The 20024-nt window shown below is 39.8% G+C and overlaps 1 protein-coding gene across 1 annotated transcript in view; it reads left to right on the forward strand.

Moving 5' to 3' along the window:
* The window catches only part of LOC147144174 (eukaryotic translation initiation factor 3 subunit H), a 142907-nt gene that overhangs the window by 14388 nt on the left and 108495 nt on the right, over positions 1-20024 (forward strand). Inside the window, exon 2 of the mRNA XM_086038714.1 lies at positions 6774-6930. Within this exon, the coding sequence (XP_085894840.1) occupies positions 6774-6930 (157 nt within the window). The remainder of the gene's footprint in view (positions 1-6773; positions 6931-20024) is intronic.

Below are 20024 nucleotides of genomic sequence, written 5' to 3' on the forward strand. Positions count from 1 at the left end.
GTTAAGAGTAATTTTTTCTTTGGATTTTGATGCCCATATTTTCATTTTTACTGAAAATAAATATCGGCTCCAAATATCGGTTATCGGCCTCCTTGACTACTAATAATCGGTATCGGTATCGGCCCTGAAAAAAGCATATCAGTCTATCTCGAATCATAATGTTTTCTGAAACTCAGCCGTGATTGGTCGTTACCTGAGCCCAAAGTAGTTGTGATGTAATTTTCAGTCGACAGAAATGACAAAATGGCTAAAAACGGGTGAATTTTGCTGCTTAACTCATATTCCAGAAACGCAAAATTAATCAAAATGCCGTTTCAACTAGTGGGCCTGCCGAGAACATATTCTTGAAAAAAATATGTTTGGGTTGATTTCCGCTTCAACGAAATGTTTGTTTGGAAATCAACCAGACAGAGTAAGTTCAAAGTTAGAGGTTACACTTTGCTAAAGTTTAGAAACCTGTTGTCGTTTGAAAACACTTCTGTCGAGCCAGGCTGAGTTACTTTGGAGGCACCATATTGTGTTTCTTCCTACATCAAACACTGTATTTAGACTTTAGAGATCTTGAGGATAGGGAAGAGGAAAAAAATACTGTTAATTTACCATTTGGGACACTGCACAGAAAAACAATGATATTGTGGGTTTAATCCGAGGCGTCCATATTGAATTTTATTGAAAAACTTTAGCAAGCTTCACAGATCACAGTTTGGCCAATCTTAAACAAGCATTGAACAGATTGTCCTCAGTCTGTACATCACAGAATGTATCAGATGGACTTTTATGTTTGAACATTTTTTTCCATCTTCGCCCCCATTAAATCTGCAAGAAATCCACCAAACAGGAAGCAAGGGCATTTCTTGCCACCCCTTAAATGTGCTGTGCCATACTTCATTTATAGACAACCGATGTCTTTCCCGAGGATGTCCGCAAACCTCTAGGTGGCCATGACAAAAACAGTGACATTCTTATAGACAGGGGTCACCAACCTATTATAAACTGAGAGCTACTTCTTTGCTACTGATTAGTCACTAGGCCGGTGTCCTGCCCATTTTCCATCTATCCCTACTGCAAACGCCTTGTTCAAATGACCATATAATCAACAAGTTCTGCAGAAGCTGGATAACGATCCTGATCATTTCATCAGGTGGGTAGCAGCAGGGTGACATAGAAAACATGCAGGATACCGGCCCTCGAGGACCAGAATTGCCCTCCACTGGATTAGTGCGAAGGGTTACTAGTTTGATCCATTTTTTCAAGAACAAATACGCTCAAATTACCTTTAATTGTATACTGTTATGTTATGAGTAATAATGATATTCATTTACCTGATGACATTGATCATGTTGATGATTTCTCATAATATTTAGTATATTGATAAATATCATCATACAACACTTTTTTTCTTTAAATCTCTTCCAGTCTACATTTTTAAATAACTGGCGCTAGCATGTCAAAGACAAGAACTCCTCTACTTATACACCACGGCTCCATCTCGGGGTGTTTAATAGGGTTATCTAGGACCACATATGAAAGTGACCCGGGTCGCATTTGAAAAAATTGTAATTGAGCCATTCAGACTGTCATAAAAAAATCTGATACAGGTCGCATATGGGCACAAAAATCCAATCTGGGTCGCATTTGCCTGCGATGTGAACCTAGCCTTTGTAATCCTGCTGCTGGCTGACATGAATGAACGAAAAAGACCGCGTACTTTGGCGCTCCCAGTCAGGTTAACCAATCAGATGCCTATTTTAATAATCTGAAAAACTTTATTTCAAGTTTCTTTTGAAGGGGGATGTTAATTCAGGAATACATTAATTCAGGAATAAAAACATAGTTGGACTCGGTCGAGTCGAATTTTTTTTAAATGTCCGCTGATGATGTCACACTTTATATTTCTGCAATATATATTTCTTTGCCTCTGTTTGTCACCCCCCCTGGTTGTTGTGTTTTTATGTTCGGAGTTACTAAATAAAAAATAAAATAAAGTATAAAATGGAACGTTTGCGTTTCTCCTGCCAATGTCTCCAGCTGACTCTTATTTTAGAGTGGCAAGGTATAAATGTGGATGCTCCTGTCAGAGAACACAGGCCCGTATTCCACTTGACACGTCTATTTACCGTGGTCTGCAACAACACAAAGAATAACCTAGCAACATCATCCAATGCATATCCTTTAGTTAAAAATATGCCAAAACATTACAATTTACTGCATTAAGCAATCAAACAGCCAAACAATACTGTACATACAATACACATTCACACGTTTCATCACTAGAATAGTAAGCATACTAGCCGAAATAACTTAACTAGTGTTCACTCACGAGAACATATCGAGGCTATTATGTACAGCAGTCACCTGACACGAACCTAAATGATTAAACTCGCCTTTTAACATTTACACACAACAGCAAACGTGGTGAAACACGGGAAATATGCAACTACTGAGTTTGCTGGCACGAAGAAACTACTAGCTAGCTGTGTCGAAGGAGGAGAAAGAAAACAAACCACGTCTCTCTTCTATCGACACTTGGCGCTCGAGGAGCGTTCAATGCCTGCTCACGGTGTGGGACATCTCAGCACTACATCGAAACTCAATGAATTTATCAAATGCCAACAATTACTAATAGTAAAACAACATGAGCTTTCTAACATGAAGTATTTCTTAATAAAGCGTGTTTTACTCCGAATAACTTCACCACAGTCCGATTGTGAAAGCCACGAAAAGTGACGTGAAGTCTTGAATCGGCAGGTAGACGACCAAAGGACGATCCTTGCAAAAGTAGCGGTAATGTTCCTTATAACAACAGCCACGGGGTGGCAAAATAGATACAAAGAAATATGTTACAGAAATAGTGTAACGAATTGGGTTATTTGTGTTGTGGTCGAATTTGTGTTTTGCCAAGTTGTGTTGTTTCCGAGGTTAATAAATGCATCGCGCGGCTCGCTGGATGGGGGGCATGCGAGCGAGAGTAGCGGAGGACGAAGAGGAGAGCTTGACTGAACGATTGTTGTACTGGATTGGCGTCGGCTGCGGCCCACAGTAGCCGGTTGGACTAATAAAATGTGATAGTTAAACTACGTCTGTGTTCTTGGAAGACGCTACAATATATGTTAAAGCGTGACGTCATCAGCAGGCGCGAAGGATCCGATCACTTCTGCTACCCACACCGGCTTGCTGCGGGCTGCGGGCCGGATCTAATTATAAAGCAATATCGTCCCAGTCGAAAACCTTCTCGCGGGCCTTGACTTTGACATATGTGCTCTAACCCATTCTTTAGACCACGGGTCCCCAACCACCGGGCCGCGGACCGGTACCGGACTTGTATACATACCTAAGTATAGACTTGTATGAACCGATCCGTGGCAGAAAAAAGGTTGGCGAACACTGCTTTAGACCTTCTGGTTTGATCAGCGAAGCCAAGGAAGGCAGACAGTGAGATTTGTTTTCCTCTTCACTACAAGCCATATCATCTCTCCTTTTCCACCCCTAGCTCTTTTACTTGTAGGGTGACAGATCCAACACGCCACTGGAATAAATCATATGCCCGGACAGATTTGTGTGTGCGTGTGTGTGTGTCTGTCACCAACTGGGGTTCGCTCATGATTTTGATGGGTGTTTTTGTTCCGCTGCGAATGTGTATTATTAATGCCATTTTCTATGACCTGCCCACACTGTTATCAGTGTGATTTATGCTCCACATTCTCTACACTATGCTTTGAGCCTGTTGTTCTCTACCCTTTCATTTAGACATTTTGCTTTCCTTGTTCTCAACTGTTTGGCTTTGGCCAGGGTGACCAGATTTTCAAAATTAAAAACCAAGACTACAATTTAGCTGAAAATGAAATATACAATAAATTCTCACCAGTAACTATTTATAACAAATGTAATCGCTAGTCATCTGGTTGTGTTATTACTTTAGCTAATGCTAAATGCTATCTTGGTTGACAGTTGCACAGCGCTAAACAAGTCAATGCACTCACCATTATCCAAACTTTTTTGCTTGGTCCGGGCAACAATGGAAGTATGCCGCCAGAAAAGCTCAGCTTGCATTGGGTTAAACTGATGAATGCAGTTTTAGTCTAGTATGTAGGGCTACATTTGGAATGATTCTTAGACATTGAAGCAGGAAGTAGTTCTAGGTCCTGTATGATGAAAACTGCTAGCAATTAGATGAAAATGAGAACGCAAACATGAATGTGAAAGTCAATAGAATTTTTTTTTTCAGTTAAATTTCTTTTAAATTCGTTCGTCTTGTGAATCGCTAGGACAGCTGCGTGATTGACATACACATAGACTTTAAAAAACCAAAACCAAAAAAACGAATAAATGGTATGTCGGGACAGGATCTGCATAAAAGTGGGACAAAACAATGGGGCTGGCTCAAAACTGGGACTGTCCAGATTAAACCGGGTGTTTAAAATCTTTTTTCACATCATCATGTGGTGTCCTATTACTGGACTTGTCACGGATTGTCCATAACGAGCACTATGTTCAAACATAAGGGTGTCCATATGTGCACTTGGCACCAGGCCGCAGTTCGAAGATCGACTTTGTTGTCGTATCACCGGATTTGCGGCTGTATATTTTGGACACCCGGGTGAAGAGAGGAGCTGAGCTGTCAACTGATCAACACCTGGTGGTGTGTTGGCTCCGATGGTGGGGGAAGATGCCAGTCCGACTCGGCAGACCCAAAAGTATTGTGAGGGTTTGAAGAAAGAGTCCTATCGGGCCTTTTTGGCCTGCGGAACTCCGGAGGCAGCTGACAGATCCCGGCTGGCCAAACTGAATTCAGCTTTGACGGTCGCTGAGGCAAGAACTTGGGTGAGGGAGGAGTTCGGCGAGGCCATAGAAAATGACTTCCGGGCGGCTTCGAGGAAATTCTGGTCCACCATCCACCATCCGGTGTCTCAGGAGAAGAAAGCTACCCACACCTACATTGTTTAACACTGTGTATAGTGGAGATGTGTAGCTGCTGACCTCAACTCGGGACGTTGTGGGTCGGTAGGGAGAATACTTTGAAGTAGTTGTGGGCGATAAGGCAAAAATATCACATCACGATTTTTAAAAAATAAAATCACGATCATGATTTTATTATGATTGTTTTTTTACATCATTTTTTTAGACACATTTTCACGTTTTACCATTTTCCTCATGATAAACATAAGACATTTAAAATGTATATAAAACTCTAAAAGAAGAAAAAATTACATTTCAAACCAGCTAAGCGTTCTGAACAGGTTTTAATTTGAATAGTGACCATTTTTATCAAAATGTGCTGTGCAGTGAATGCAAACATAAAAGGTAACAAACATAAAAACACAGCTCGTAACACGGGTCTAGTACTTTGAAGAGTCTTTTAAACCCCTCGTTTTATCATAAGCCACTGCCTCAGTTACTTATTTACACTTCTTGCTTGTTTTTTCATATGGAGTGCCCTTGTTAATAACATACATCAGCAAATGTAGTCATGCCCTACCACACCAAAAAAGGGTGCGACCAAATCCTGTGCTGGTGCGATCAACTGAAAAAATTGGCAGAACCAGTGCTACCAGTGCAAAAGTTAGTGGAGCACTGCGGTAGGAAAAAAATGTTGCACAAAATAGTGAGAGTCCATGAGGAGAAAGGGGCCGTGAAACTGTTCAATAAATGAGTAAAATGAAACTTTTTTTTTTTTTTTTTTTTTTAATTGTCCCTAGGTGTGATTGTGAGCGCGAATTGTTCGTCTATGTGTGCCCTCCCATTACCCTCCAAAATGGGAGGAGAGCTGTACGGGAATAAGAGTCATGCTGAACAGGAGCAAAACGGGATAGAAGTCGTTTTCACCGGGTCAGAACAAGATTTTTTATTTATTTTTACACTATGGTCCGTGACTGAGACGGACGGGACACAATGTTTTTCTGTGGGACTGGGATGGGACTGGAGTAAAAATCCACTCCCGTGTCACCCTCTAATGTGAAGCACAAGTGTGAGTGAGAGAGAGACTCATGGGGAAGTGGGTGTGGTTTCAATTGTGTTTTTTTTTTCCCTAGTTGCAGCTTTTGTGATTTGAAATTTGTATTCTACTACATTCTGATGTCGGTTTGAATTCGATTAATCATTGATCCCCACTCACGCCGGCAAAATGAGAACATTTCTATTACAACTTCAATTGTTTTTGCAGACACTTAAGACTTAGATTGATTGCATACACAACATTTAGGGCAGTCTCAGTGACAGCAGTAAGGCTATAAAGACAGTTTTTAACAATCACAGATTCAAAGCGGCTACTGTGTTGAAGCATCTTTTTGACAGACACAACATTCAGCAGATGTGACAACAATCTCACTCTTTTAAATCAAACACATTTTATTGGTGTAATTGTGAGGATGAAAATACAACATTGTGAGGATGAGAATGAAGAACAGTTTGACTTTCATTGAAACTGAAACTTGCTATAAGTCAAATGTTAATTTTTAAACATTTTTATCTTGATCAATTAGTCACCATCAAGATTATATAATTTTGGTAATACATGTATTCTTTTATTATGTACTTCAAATGTTGCAATGTTTGCAAGCGCAAATGTAGTTACTCAACGCCTTTCAAAGTGGAGAGAATAGTCTGAAACCTCTTACACATGCTGTGGGTCTTCATTACACAGTCATGTACATGATCTGCAATTTTGGCACGCACTGATCTGCTAAAAAATGCGTCGAAGTGATGAGGGACAGTATGAAATGTAGCTTTTTATTCACTGCATTGCAGTATTGAGATTGCTTGTTCGGGTTATACAGGTGGTGCTGAAGATCATCAAGCACTACCAGGAAGAGGGCCAGGGCAGTGAGGTGGTTCAAGGCGTTCTGCTGGGCCTGGTGGTTGATGACCGACTGGAGATCACCAACTGTTTCCCCTTCCCGCAGCACACTGAGGATGATGCAGACTTTGATGAAGGTAAATGTTTGTGATTATTGAATTGATCTACTGTATATATAGCTGAAAAGAATTGCATGCAGCCTTCAAAACTTTCTTCATTCCATCTACAACTGGTCATCTGTAAGCTTTACAATTAGTGTTATATGGACTTTTGTACTTTTTTTGTATTTTGTCTTTGCGTAGGTGAGCAGAATGACTAGTGAAGTTTAGGGCTACAGCTATCGAATATTTTGGTATTCGGATATCCTACTGAAAATTCTATGTAATAATTTGTTATTAAATTAAATGAAAACAGTTTTTTTTGTTTTTGCTTGGTTAATTCTAATTACAGAAGACAAAAACACATTTCCACTTAATAATGAAAGACTGTTTTTCATTTTTAGATTATCAGTATTTTATATTTAAGTTTAAAACTGCATAGCAGCACACTATTTTCCTCTTTAGAAACAGGGAAATTTTAGACAAATGGCTAAAACAGCACACTTGAGTAAGCCTGGTTTGTTTAATAATTGATCAGTAGTAACGGCAACTGTATCAGGCTGTATCAAGCAAAACCTCATACGAGCGCAGTGGAGTCAAAGTGTGAAATATAAATCATTGCTCTTCCTTGAGTTTTTGGGTTTTATAAAGGTACCAGTGTTTTGCATGGACTATAAAATGTAAGCCAATGTAGTGATGCATCGGAATCGAATCGAATTATAGGCCTCTGAATCGGAATCGAATCGTGGGCCTCTGAATCGGAATCCGATCGAATCGTGAGGTACCCATAGCCCCTGTCCCACCGAGCGGCGAACATTTGGTGAACGTTGTGCGAACATTCGCGACCTTGAACGAACCCTGACGAACTCTGACGTGAATGCGCATTTTCTACCTTCGCCAACAGTCACAATTGTTCGCTCCTCAGTGGGACAGGGGCTTTAATTAGCGATTGAAGGTTATTTCAGGACAACGTGTTGTTGACATCGGTAGCAACAATCTATGACAAATATAAAGTCAAGCGAGCAAGCACATTTCACACATGAGGCAACTCACTGTGCATAACCCATTAAGACCGGGAGCGCATAACTGCATTTCTACCACTAGAGCCAGGAACGCTGTTGCCTCTTTCTACCTTTAGAGCCGGGAGAGTGTATACGTCACTTTATTTTTTCTATCCAATTCTTGGTATGTTAGCCAATGAAATACATCAGAGTATTAATGTGACAGTGGTGTGAGCCCTCGGAGTCTCGGTCTCAGAAAAAGCATTACTGGCGGACGCAGATGATCGCGGGAGCTCTGAAATAAGTAACAGCAGTGATATAGATGACACGCTTGTGAACGTTGAACCAGTGGAACCAGTCGAAAGTGGTATATGAAGAATAGAGGTTGGTAATTACCACTCAATTGTTTTTTTTAATTAAAAATAGTGCTTCCCTTGCAGTGACACTTGATTTTTACATTTTTGATTGAAAGAGTAAATAAACTCAGGCCTGTGTGAAAACTACATGTCTAAGCTCTCAAATTCTTTTGGAATTATGTTTGTACCTGTTACAGGCGATGAGATATCAATTCTTTTGTAGGTGTTGAATTTCTGGGAAAACTTCAGGTATTAGAGGGTGTTTCCAATGTCAACTTTAGGCTTTAGAGAGATGTTTCACCCAGTTTTAGGCCTTAATGCAGACATGTCCAAAGTCCGGCCCGGGGGCCAAATGCAGCCCGTGGTCAAATTTCATCCGGCCCGCAGCCTCTGTCATAAAACCCATAACGTCTGGCCCGCACATAGGCTTAATAAATTGAGCAGCATATGAAGTATCTTAACCTAAATGCTGTTCCTCATTTACCCACTAGAGGACAGCAGCACTTTGATGCTATGTTCACACCAAACGCGGATGAAGCGTTCCGAGTCGCTTGATTCACTCGCATTTGACCGCAGGAAATTCGAATTTTGAATGCTGCAGCCGCTCATTCGCTTACAGCGGAGAGGGGAGGGGCTTTGCTTGGTAGACTATGACAGCATTTTTCAACATCACAATCAAATGGCCGGCACACTATGCTAATGCTAACAATATTGCTGTCTTGGTAAAGTTCAAGAACTGTAAAAAAAAAAAAAAAAAAAAATTTAAAAAAAGCCGCAGAGTGAACAGGACGCTGTTTGGCTGTCTGTGTGACTAGTATGCCAGATGCCGATTGGCTGCCGCGAGGCGGAGTGGCAAAAAGTTGACTCGTTTATGCGACGTGCTTCGCTCCGCATCCCACCACTCCAAACGCATCATTTTGCACCGCCCTGCACGCAACTGCGCCCGCCCGTGTGAACTACATTGACTCGATACAAACGCGCCGCCAGAAACGCATCATCCGCGTTTGGTGTGAATGTAACATTACTCCCAATTTTCTAAAATGGCGACAATAAACAAAAAAAGCAAAGTTGACTGCGAGGGCCGGCGCTTCAAGGATGGGTAGAAATTGGACTATTTCTTCACTGAAATACGCAAAAACTGTGTCTGTCTCATTTGCCAGGATACAGTGGCTGTTTTTAAAGAGTTCAATGTCAAGCGACATTACCAAACGAGACACGCTGACAGGGAAGGAACGCTACGAGAAATTGAAGCAACTTGAAGCTAGTTTAACCTCACAGCAGCAGTATCTTTGCAAGAGCCCATGAGTCAAATCAGAACGCCACAAAGGTTAGTTACGAGGTAGCAGCACTGATCGCAAAGCATTGCGTGCGTGATGACTATGGTGAAGAAAATCTGCCCTGAGAAGCATCAAGAGTTTGCCAAAGTCTGCCTGGCACGTAACACTGTGGCGCGCAGGATTGAAGAAGTGTCATCAGACATCAAAAGACAATTGGGAGCCAGAGGAAAGGAGTTTGACTTTTTATAATCAATATCACCCGTCACATTAATGCAGGCAAGTCATTTTGACATTTACAATTAGTCATATGTCATTTATTATTATAATTCAAAAGTTCTGTGAACATTGAACTGCCATGGTGATAGATTTCATGTTTTAAATGTACTTTGCACTCAAGTGTACAAGTACTTCTGTTTAGGAAAAAAAAAAGTTAAGTGAATATTCAACTGCATGTGATGTGTGTTTCAAATGAACCAAAACACATGCTTAAGACTGTTGAAATTATAATAAAAAAGCAAATGTGAAACAGAATGGCTTGCTAAAATTTGTTTAACCCTTGTGCGATCTTAACATTCTGTTTACTTCCCTTGTCCTATTGGTAAAAAAAGACCCACCCTACCAAAGCCCCAAAATAAAGCAACTTAATTGAGTTTTAAATCCCAAATCTATTTTGCAAAATGAAACAACCTGTTATTTATCAATTCAACACAATTTAATTAATTTTTTATCATGTATTTGTGACACAAACAAACAATCATCAATGACCATTATTACGCTTTTTTCTAAACACAAACCAACTGTCATAACACTTTTATTTTACACTGAAACTATACATTATTGCTATTATGTAAAATGCGAAGTAATTACTTCTGAAGTAATTGTAATGAAAGGGGAAAAAGTCAACAATCTGGAATTATTAATTCTGAAGTAATTATATTGAAAGGGAAAAAAAGTCAACATTCTGGAACCTTTTGTCTGCAGTTTATTCTTTTCAATTTTTTTTTATAAAGTGAATCATAAAAATCCTCTTAACATCAAAACAACAAAATGTTGCTTGACTTTCTGAACAATTTTCAGCATCAACTCTATTTAGCACATGTAGGACAGCATGTGCGAATGTGAGAATGGGCTTTGCAGATGTATTTCTCACATGTACGGTGCATTGCTTTTGTCTTGGAGTCTTACTTCCAGGGTCAGAACTTGCACCTTTTCTCTTTTGATTGACCCAGCTGCAGCCTTAGGTGGATCAAGACAATATTCAGGTCCCTGAATATCTTCCGAAATGGCTTCAGAGGCCTCTGCCTTTTTCGATGTTTGTTGTGATGAACAGGAGAAAGGTTGGTGAAATTTCCTGGACATTACCAGCTGAATATCTCATTGGCCCTGGAGTCATCCTTATGATGTTTGGTGCATTTGTTCTTACTTGGTTGCTGTCTGAAATTGATGAGGACCACGCAATCCTGCTGCTCTTTGACAAAAATGTCCGTCAGCTTGAGGGGTTTCCTCTTCTTCATCTGAAGATGCATCATCTTCTGGGTTTCATTCCTTCCCATCTTGCTCTTCAGATACATCTTCATCCTCTTGCTCCTCCTGAGCTCCTGAAAAGATCTGATCCCGGAACTTTTGGACAGTGAAATGTCTACTCATGGCCCCAGCAAGAAGCCAAATAGGGGTCTTTTGATTCAGGGTATCTTTATATCTGAATTAGTTTTTATTATGTCTGAGATTGTTTTGTTTTTTTTTGCTTTGTTTTGGAGCTTGTGGAAATTGACCCACAAGACAACACAAGGGTTAAATATATTGTTGTTGTACGTAAGGAACCTCAGCCAAGGTCGGCCCCCCACATTATTACCACACCAAATCTGGCCCCCTTTGCAAAAAGTTTGGACACCCCTGCTTTAATATGCCCCAAACACAGTCCGGAAGACGAGTCAAGTCAGCCGTTACGCCACGACACACTGCCGGGAACAACTTCAAATTAAAAGTATACAAACTCATTCATGTCCATACTGTATATTATTTGGTAAGGTAAGGTTAATTTTGAAGTTGGCCTTCTCACCGCGTTAGTGGCATGTTACTTTCATATATAGTATGAACAATTTTTGCTGCACTTAACTTTTTCCAGACAGTGTACACGTAAATAAGCGGGTATTTGAGGCAGAAAAAAGGCCTCGAGCAAATTTTTGAAAAGAGGTACCCGAATTATTCAGACTTGTTTCAGTCCTAGTGAAGTGAACAGATTGTTGTTACAAGGCAAACAGAGTGGGAGGCCGGCAGGGTGTAACAGGAGTGTCTGCAGCTTTCATCTCATCTGCACAAAACATTTCAATCTAGATATAAATTGGTTCATTTTTGGAGTTCAGATGTACCTGTCAAAAATAATAATGGATCTTTGTAAATAAAATACATATATATGCTTTACTGTTGTAAATTGGAAACTCGAGTTAAGAAATGCTCTTTTTACATAAAATTTGAAATAAAATACATATATATGCTTTACTGTTGTAAATTGGAAACTCGAGTTAAGAAATGCTCTTTTTACATAAAATTTGAGTTGAATGTACGTTTACGTAGAGCAATTTATGTACGATTTTCGATGGATGGATCTATATTGTAATTCTTTTTGCTGCGTAACCATCATAACGCATCGCTGTGGTCTGAAAACTAGTGATATCCCTTGGTCGCTGAAGGCCAAAGTTGTATACATGTAGGCGCAAATTCCACCTCCGCATTCATGATCATGATTAATTCCAAGAGTGTGTCGTAGTTGTCAGTCGTCTTCAAGAGCTCTTGAAGAGCTCTGCTGATTTTGGTTGTTTTTAGCATTTGTTTTTGTCATATGGTGTTTTGTTGTCCTTGTGTGGATCTGTTGAAGACTGACTGACTGACTGACTGAAGTCTGTTTTTGGGCATGTCATTCATTGAAAGAGAAAAATCTGTGATTGATGGTTGCACCTTCTCGGCAGCATGCGTGTACCAGCACTGATTTTGATGGTGCGATGTCTGCCCTATTTGACCGCTTGACAGCCGCGGGGCGCTTGTTTTTTTAAATTATTTTTTGCACCTGTAATGGACAGTATGTTGGACACACTCCATTGATGTGGCTGGATGGATGGCTGGTGGAGCTGATGATGTGGAGAGAGGAGCGTCAGCGCAGATTTGTATTTGGAACTGAGAGTCAGCACTTGGGATTGAAATAAAGCGTAGTATCGTTCTTATTATTTTACATTAAATGGAACAGGAGAATTGAACCATATTACTTTGATTTATAAACTTTTCAAGTTGCAAACGGACTCACGGAACTAATTAAGTTCATAACTAGAAGTTCCACTGTCCATGCATGTCAGTTTTTGACTCAACATGATTGACAATGGAGCGCAGTGACGTTTCCCTTTGCCCAATGTATTCTCTTCACTAATCAATCCCTGATTTGCATTAGCAAAAACTGATTAAAGGTGCCCAATGGTAAATATGTTTTCGACGGAGCGGCAATTGAAAAAGTTGAAAACAGTATTTGAGACCTGTCTCAAAATTCACAACAGTATTGCCAAGATATTTTACAAATGACTTAAAAGTTTAAGCGTAATAATAAGTGACTTTGATTTTATTTTGCATTTGACATGTTGTTCACTTGAGACCTCCTAACTGGTAACTTAATCCCAGTACAAGGTTTCTACAGAATCTTGAAATAAAACCAAATCCACGCTTTAGCTTTTAAAAGTTTTAACATTTTATATGTTGAATGAACACTACCTACATTACTTGATTAGAAACTGAATTCCTCTTGTGTGTACTGTACACCCTTCCCTTGACAAACATCGTCATTGTGGCAGACTGTCATGTTTATTTAATACATTAGAAGTGGAAGCTGGGAGGATCGACGCAGACTGGACACACAGGAAGGAGCTGATGTTGTTGTGCTAATGCCTTTTGTTTTAACGGTCTGAAGCTAGTTGTTGCTATTAACCGTGCCGTTATCCTACTGTTAGCTGGGGAGGGAACGGGGGTTTTAAAGCTCCATGCTTGCCTGATTGCTTGCCCACTGCCAGTCGCCGTCTGCCTCCTGAGAGTTGACACAAGTTTAGCGTAGCTAAATGTCGGAAATATCGTGTGTGCATTCATGCTATTATCTGCTTCAGCTTCTGTAAAGTGGAGAAGCAATTTCCACGGTATTTTTGATTTTGTAGATGTGATCATGATGAGCTCCCGTTTTATGTCAATAGATCCAAACTATTGTGCAGAACACTTTTATACTTTCACAGGTTGAAGTGGACAAGAGTAGTAATGTGCACTCGTGTTTTGGTGGTGATCGGTCGCTGTTTTAGACAACAGAACTGACAAAGCTTTATTACCAGTACGCTTGCCGAGGGCTGGGCGATATGACTCAAAAGTATATCACGATATAAGTGTTTCATATTGGTCGATATCTATGTATTGATTTTTTTTCTTTTTTTAAACTATTGAAAATAATGACCCGAAGAAAAATACATTTAGGTTATTTTATTTTAACATAATACTTAACCTTTAATAAGAGGTCATAAAATAAAGCTTAGATAAACTCAGTTTTAAAGATAATGTGCTTAGAAGGGCTGAGAAATGTTTGGAAAAAAGGTTGCAATCTAAGTATTTCATATCAGTCAATATTGGTAATTATTGATTTTCTTTTAAACCTTACCTTTAAATAACAGTTAACTGTTTTTTGTACATCATTATGTAGTGTAATGTGCAGTTTGTCCTCCATCAGTGCATTGTAAATGCGTATTTGCATTAGGTCTACCCCAAAGCAGTTGTTGACACACAAGCCTTGATTCATTGTTCATCCAGTGTAAGCGAACGAATACTGTACTCTCTTGCAGTGCATACATCATCTTTGACCAACCGTAGCGTAGCGCACGGCCGCCGGGCCCGCGAGCGTAGCGCGCGGCCGCCGGCCCTGTGAGCATGCTCCGTTGAGTTTACAGCTTCTTCTTTGGTTTAAACGCTTCTTCTTCATGTTTGGAGGCGGAAGCGCGCTGCCTACATCACGCACTATGGTGCGATCGGGTTTGTTTTTCTTTTTTCTATTCAACGTTTTATCAAAGGCATTTTCTATTGGTATCGATCACGTGCCAATCGCGATACATATCGATATCGAATTATCAGCCCAGCCCTACACTTGCCTCCCTCCTGTAACGTAGACCGCCCAGACCGAAAAAATAACAAACCGAGCTCCAAAAGGGGTTGGGCCAATTTGTTGTAAATCTAATCACAAAGAAAAAAAAAAAAAACATGAATCACTACAGATTCTTTTGGGGGGAGGGGCGGGGGGCATTTTAGTCCTGATGTCATTTTTACATGCAAATCTATTGTATAAGTGCCAATGTTAAGCTCATCCAAGTGTCTCTTTAATATGTAATCACGTCATGACAATAGTGCAACTCACATTTGGCATGACCGCAGTTTATCTTGTATCCATGTTCAGCAAAAGTTAATTGTGTCCATGGTCAACAACGGAGCCTACTGGCATCCGTTATTGGCAGAATGTGTGAAGCTGGAAGTTCATGTTACTCGCTGTCCTGTATAAAACACTTATCTCCAATTTAGGAAACTTTTTTAATTTTCACTTTAATGCGATTTCTGTAATGCACAAACATTATTCACGTAAAAATAAGAAAATGAAAAATAATTGGAGATAAGTGTTTTTCACTGTGTAATGAAAGCTATTTTTTAATTAAAGAATGTTTCAATTTAAATAAACGAAACACATTCTGTAGCTAGTTATTTTTTTATGTAAATAAAATGGTTGGTGTATCATCCTCGCCCTGCTATTTGTGAGAATTTCAACTCAAATGACCCCCGTTGCACTTATTTATTGTTAATACAGCAACAACCGCATATTGGTACAGTTATTCTAGTGATTAATTTTATGGGAAACCAAACTGCTTTAATACAGCTTTCTTTAAACCTCTACTTAGCACTCGTTCAGAAAGAGGAGGAGTGGGTCATCTGATGCAGATAGGATCCCCGTGCTCTGGGGCAGGCAACATATTCACAGTAAAGTGATTTGCTCATCATCAAATCCCTGTGCCCCCTTTAATCATTGGGCAATCTGTGGTCTTCGCCACTCCTGCTGCTTTAGCCGTGCCTCTGAAAATGAAGATTAATTTACCGTAAGTTCACACCATTCGTCTTTGTGTTGACAGATGTAATTATAGCCGTGGGCGCTGTTTGTTGCTGGATCTGTTTGACATTCAGATGTTGTCATCTCATTTGTGAATTTAGATTTACACCAATATTATACAAAAAGTATAACTTGATGTGTTTCCTTTGCTTTTCCTCACTGCTAATTTATCGGAAGCAATTAATCTCAATACATCAATTGGCTTTGTGTAGCGATGTGCTGTATGTGTGGCGTGACACATAATTTTTGATAGTTTTGTGGGTCCGATTCCGCCTCCCTCTTGTCATCTTGCAAATAATTTCAGAGTAATGATAGTATTGGTTTTGACAGCCAGCTGCACCAAAGGAATACTGCCAGTACAAAATCTTTAAAAAAAAAAAAACTAAACTAAAAAGAATAGCTTACAAAGTCAATGAAGTCATGGCATAAATAATACGTTTTCTTCAATCGCCTTACTGATTTGCAAAGGGTCTGTTAGATCATAATGGCACCTTTGATCAATAACTGAGAACTGAACTGAAAATCATGATCGCATGCCTGAGTGTGAATTTGTTCTTGAGAGCAAGTCACAAGTGTGCTATGCTGGTTTTCATCAACAGGTGCCAGTGTGGAGCCACAGTTGCGTTACAGGTGATTGTTGTGACAAATATGGAGGGAGGGAAGGCGGGAGAGAGGGAGAGAGACCTTGTGCCATGAACTAATGTAAATATGGTATGCATTGGATGGAGGTATGCATGCACACACATACAACAAATGGCTGCTTATCACCTTTTCTCTTTCGCTCAGCTTTTAAAAATGAATAAGTTCAGATGTATTTCCACAAACCTCGCAATGTCATCAAAGCACTGCCTTCACATTTTGCTGTATGTGTACGTCGAAAATTAAATTAAACATAAACCACAATACATAGTAAAATAATGACGACAAACATATACTGTTGGCAGTATCAATATGCCAGCAGCTCACGGCTGAAGAGTTTCTGGGTCTATGTGTCAGGAGCTTTGAGACAGGAGTGGCTGGCTGGGCAAAAGGCACAGAGCGGGGACTGAATTTCAACTGCTGCAGACTCTTTCACTAGTTATTCTGTATGAAATTGTCTCCTTTTGTAGTTCTGGGTCACATGGATACTAGGGGTGTAACGGTACACTCTGGTGTATTAACACGTTTCGGTATGGCATGTTCGGTCCGGTCCACTCGGTCCACTTATTAGCGCGAGCTTACGCACGGACGCTGACTGTTTGCATGCATGCGGCAGACGAGAGTGGCGCCACAAAAGAGAGAGCCAGAGCTCGAAGGTGCCCGCGTACACTGCGGTCTCCTGTTTGGGAACATTCTGGCTTTCCTGTTCCCCATCGCCGGTGGGGAAAGGTGCGTGGATAAGTCCGAAAGTTGCGTGCCGACATTGCTACATGAAATCGGCGGCTATGTTGCGGCACGTCTAACATGCACGGCATCATCCGACTGTGAATGTTTCTTAGACGAGGAAGCAAGCAGTCTTTGTAGCCCAAAACGTCAAACTTAATAGCGAGATTGATCATATTGTAGCGTCTTCCATGAACACGCCGTCAGAAGTAGTTTAATTATCACGTTTTTATTAATCCAAGTACAACTGCTCGCACTCTTCTTTCTCCGCTGCTCCACTCGCTTGCCGTACGAAGCACTCATGAACCTTGGAAACATCACGACTCAGCAACACACAAATCCGACCACACCACAGATAACCCAATTCGTTACAATATGCTGTTGAACATTCAAAGATTTCAACGCCTAAAAAGTGTATACAATTTAGTAAAGGCTAAAGTTACTGTATTTTTTTTCATTATAAAAATAGTTTTAATATAGTTAGCAATAATTGTAAAAGTTATTGTATGTATTTTTTTCAATCACAAAAAGTGTATATGTACTGTAATGACAATTTGTCTTTAACTTGAATACTTCGGTGTGTCATAGACTATTGCTGAGTGTTTAAAGATTTCGGTGTTTTAATAATTTACAAAATTAAGAGATATTTATTATTAGTGTATTTTTTTATTCTGGTGTAATTTCTTAGAATATCACCCGAATGGTTCACCTTTATTTATTTTTTCTAAAAAATGTACCATTTACTTATCTTTTCAAAATAAACATGTCTAAAAAAAATTTTTTTTGTACCGAAAATATACCGAACCGAAGTTTTCAAAAAAACTGAACCGAAATGTGATTTAGCGTACCGTTACACAGACTCCTCCCACATTCCCAAAACAATACAATACAATAAAATTTTATTTATATAGCGCATTTCATAACAGCTAGAGCTGTAAGAAAGCACTTCACAAACAATGCAATAAATAGACCAAAAACAAAAGGCTGTGATACATGTATTAATAAATTTAGACATAAATAATATATAAATATAAATCAAATATAAATAATTGGCAGATGACCAGTCCATGGTGTACCCCACCTCTCGCCAGAAGTCACCCAGGATAGGCTCGAGTACACCCGTAACCCTAATGAGGATAAGCGGTATAGAAAATGGATGGATGCATTTTAAGTTTGGTATTACTGAGAGTTTCTCTCCAAAAACGGTGATCAATTGGCACCAAAAGTTATGTGGACATCCCTACTCATGCCCACTTCAACATATCAAAAGGATTAACCTCTCCGTGGCTGATTTATATGAGAAAGAGGAAATGAGGAAGTGAGCAGAGCTACATAGATTTATGCTGGGAGGAGCGCACACAGCTTTTTTGCTAAAAAAAAAAAAAAAAGTTTCTGTTGCTCTCCGATTAGGGGTACAAACTCTGGGATATGTAAAGGCCTAGTTACACCAATCAGACGTCGGAGGTCGTGAAGCGTCGTGGCGTCTGATTGCGCCGATTGGTGTAGTGACCACCGTCGTAGCGTCGTAACCCATCAGGAAGCGTCTGGTGGGCGTTTCAGCATGTTGAATCGGCGTTGTGAGTCAAGACATTTGGTCACTCTGTTTGGGTGTTAGCTAGCCAATCAGCGCGCGGAGCACCAAGGGGAAGTGACAAAGGTGGAAAAACGCCTCCGCTGCCTTAATCTTCCAAGTACAAGAGGGAGGGTTGACAATTTTAAGTATTTCACGATACTGTGTCAAGAACATGAGGTTTTACTTTGTGGGAGTTCATCATGAGCGAAGAATATAGCTGAATGCATTGTTTACGTTTTTATAATCCGCCACCAATAGCTTTCCGGTTTAATTTTTCTAACAATGAGCAATAGTGACTACCGCCGCCGATGGTATGGAAGGGTATTACATCTCACCTGTGCGCAGAAGGCACTTTAAGCCGTCGCTGCCTGATGTTGTGGTGTATTTTTCCAGCGTTTCGCAATTTTTGGTTTCGATACCGTATCGTTACAAGGCAGAGATGTTAATGTGTTGACGGCTATTCCTTTGCGGTGAAAGGGAAAATATTGGCTACAAACATTTTTGATTTGCAACATGTTTTTTTTTTTTTTGTTTTTTTGTTTTTTTGTTTTTTTGGGTGGTTAATCTTGTGTTAAGACCATAGATATATTTGTTTTAAAATTCTAACAAAAAAAGTGCAGGGAGCTCCCAGGTTCATCAGCAAATTCATTCCAAAATTTTAATATAACTGAAATGTGATCTGAAATGTTTCACTAAGCTTTGTTTTAAGTTCAAACATAAACCGAGAATTCCCAGACTCAGCAGCATCTTATCTTAACTGAAAATGTAAATAAAAAATAAATTAGTTCTCTGACCAAGTTTGAATTTGAACTCTATCGGCCATCAGATTTTTTTTTTTTAAACAGCCGATGTCGAAATACATCATAATACTGAATTTCGGCGCCAATAATCTGTCTATTCCAAGTTAATAAAGCTATTGAACACATGAATCTTGGTGAAGTGGGTACCAAACTTACATCGTGAACATACAAAGTCAACAGGATTTTTTTCATAAAAAGCAAATATAAAAAAATCCTTCCAAATTAATGCATAAACAACCAGACCAGCTGCATCAGGAGGGGTCCTGCAAGGTTAGCCGTAATGTTTACAGCTTTAATTGTCATCTGGGGCAGAAATCTTCACCATAGGTTAATTGAAGTCAGAGGATTAAAATGCCTCTACAATGATTTCTCAACTCCTCGCTGTAAATATACTGTTCAGTATGCAATGAGGTGGGTGTGTGGTTGCTAAGAGTTGGTTCGCTCCTCTTCTGATGAGATCCTTCTTGGAGGTTGCCCTTCAATAGATCACTCTACTTGCCCCAAATGGGAAATTGATTCCCTCTATTTTTCCTTGTTCTCCCCCAGCAAAGCCAATTAGATCACTTGGTGGTCTTGTATTCAAGATGGTACATCCTGAACATTT

This window comes from Filicampus tigris, chromosome 8, assembly GCF_054856515.1.
Source record: "Filicampus tigris isolate MCC_2025a chromosome 8, RoL_Ftig_1.0, whole genome shotgun sequence".
Classification (NCBI taxonomy): Eukaryota; Metazoa; Chordata; class Actinopteri; order Syngnathiformes; family Syngnathidae; genus Filicampus; species Filicampus tigris.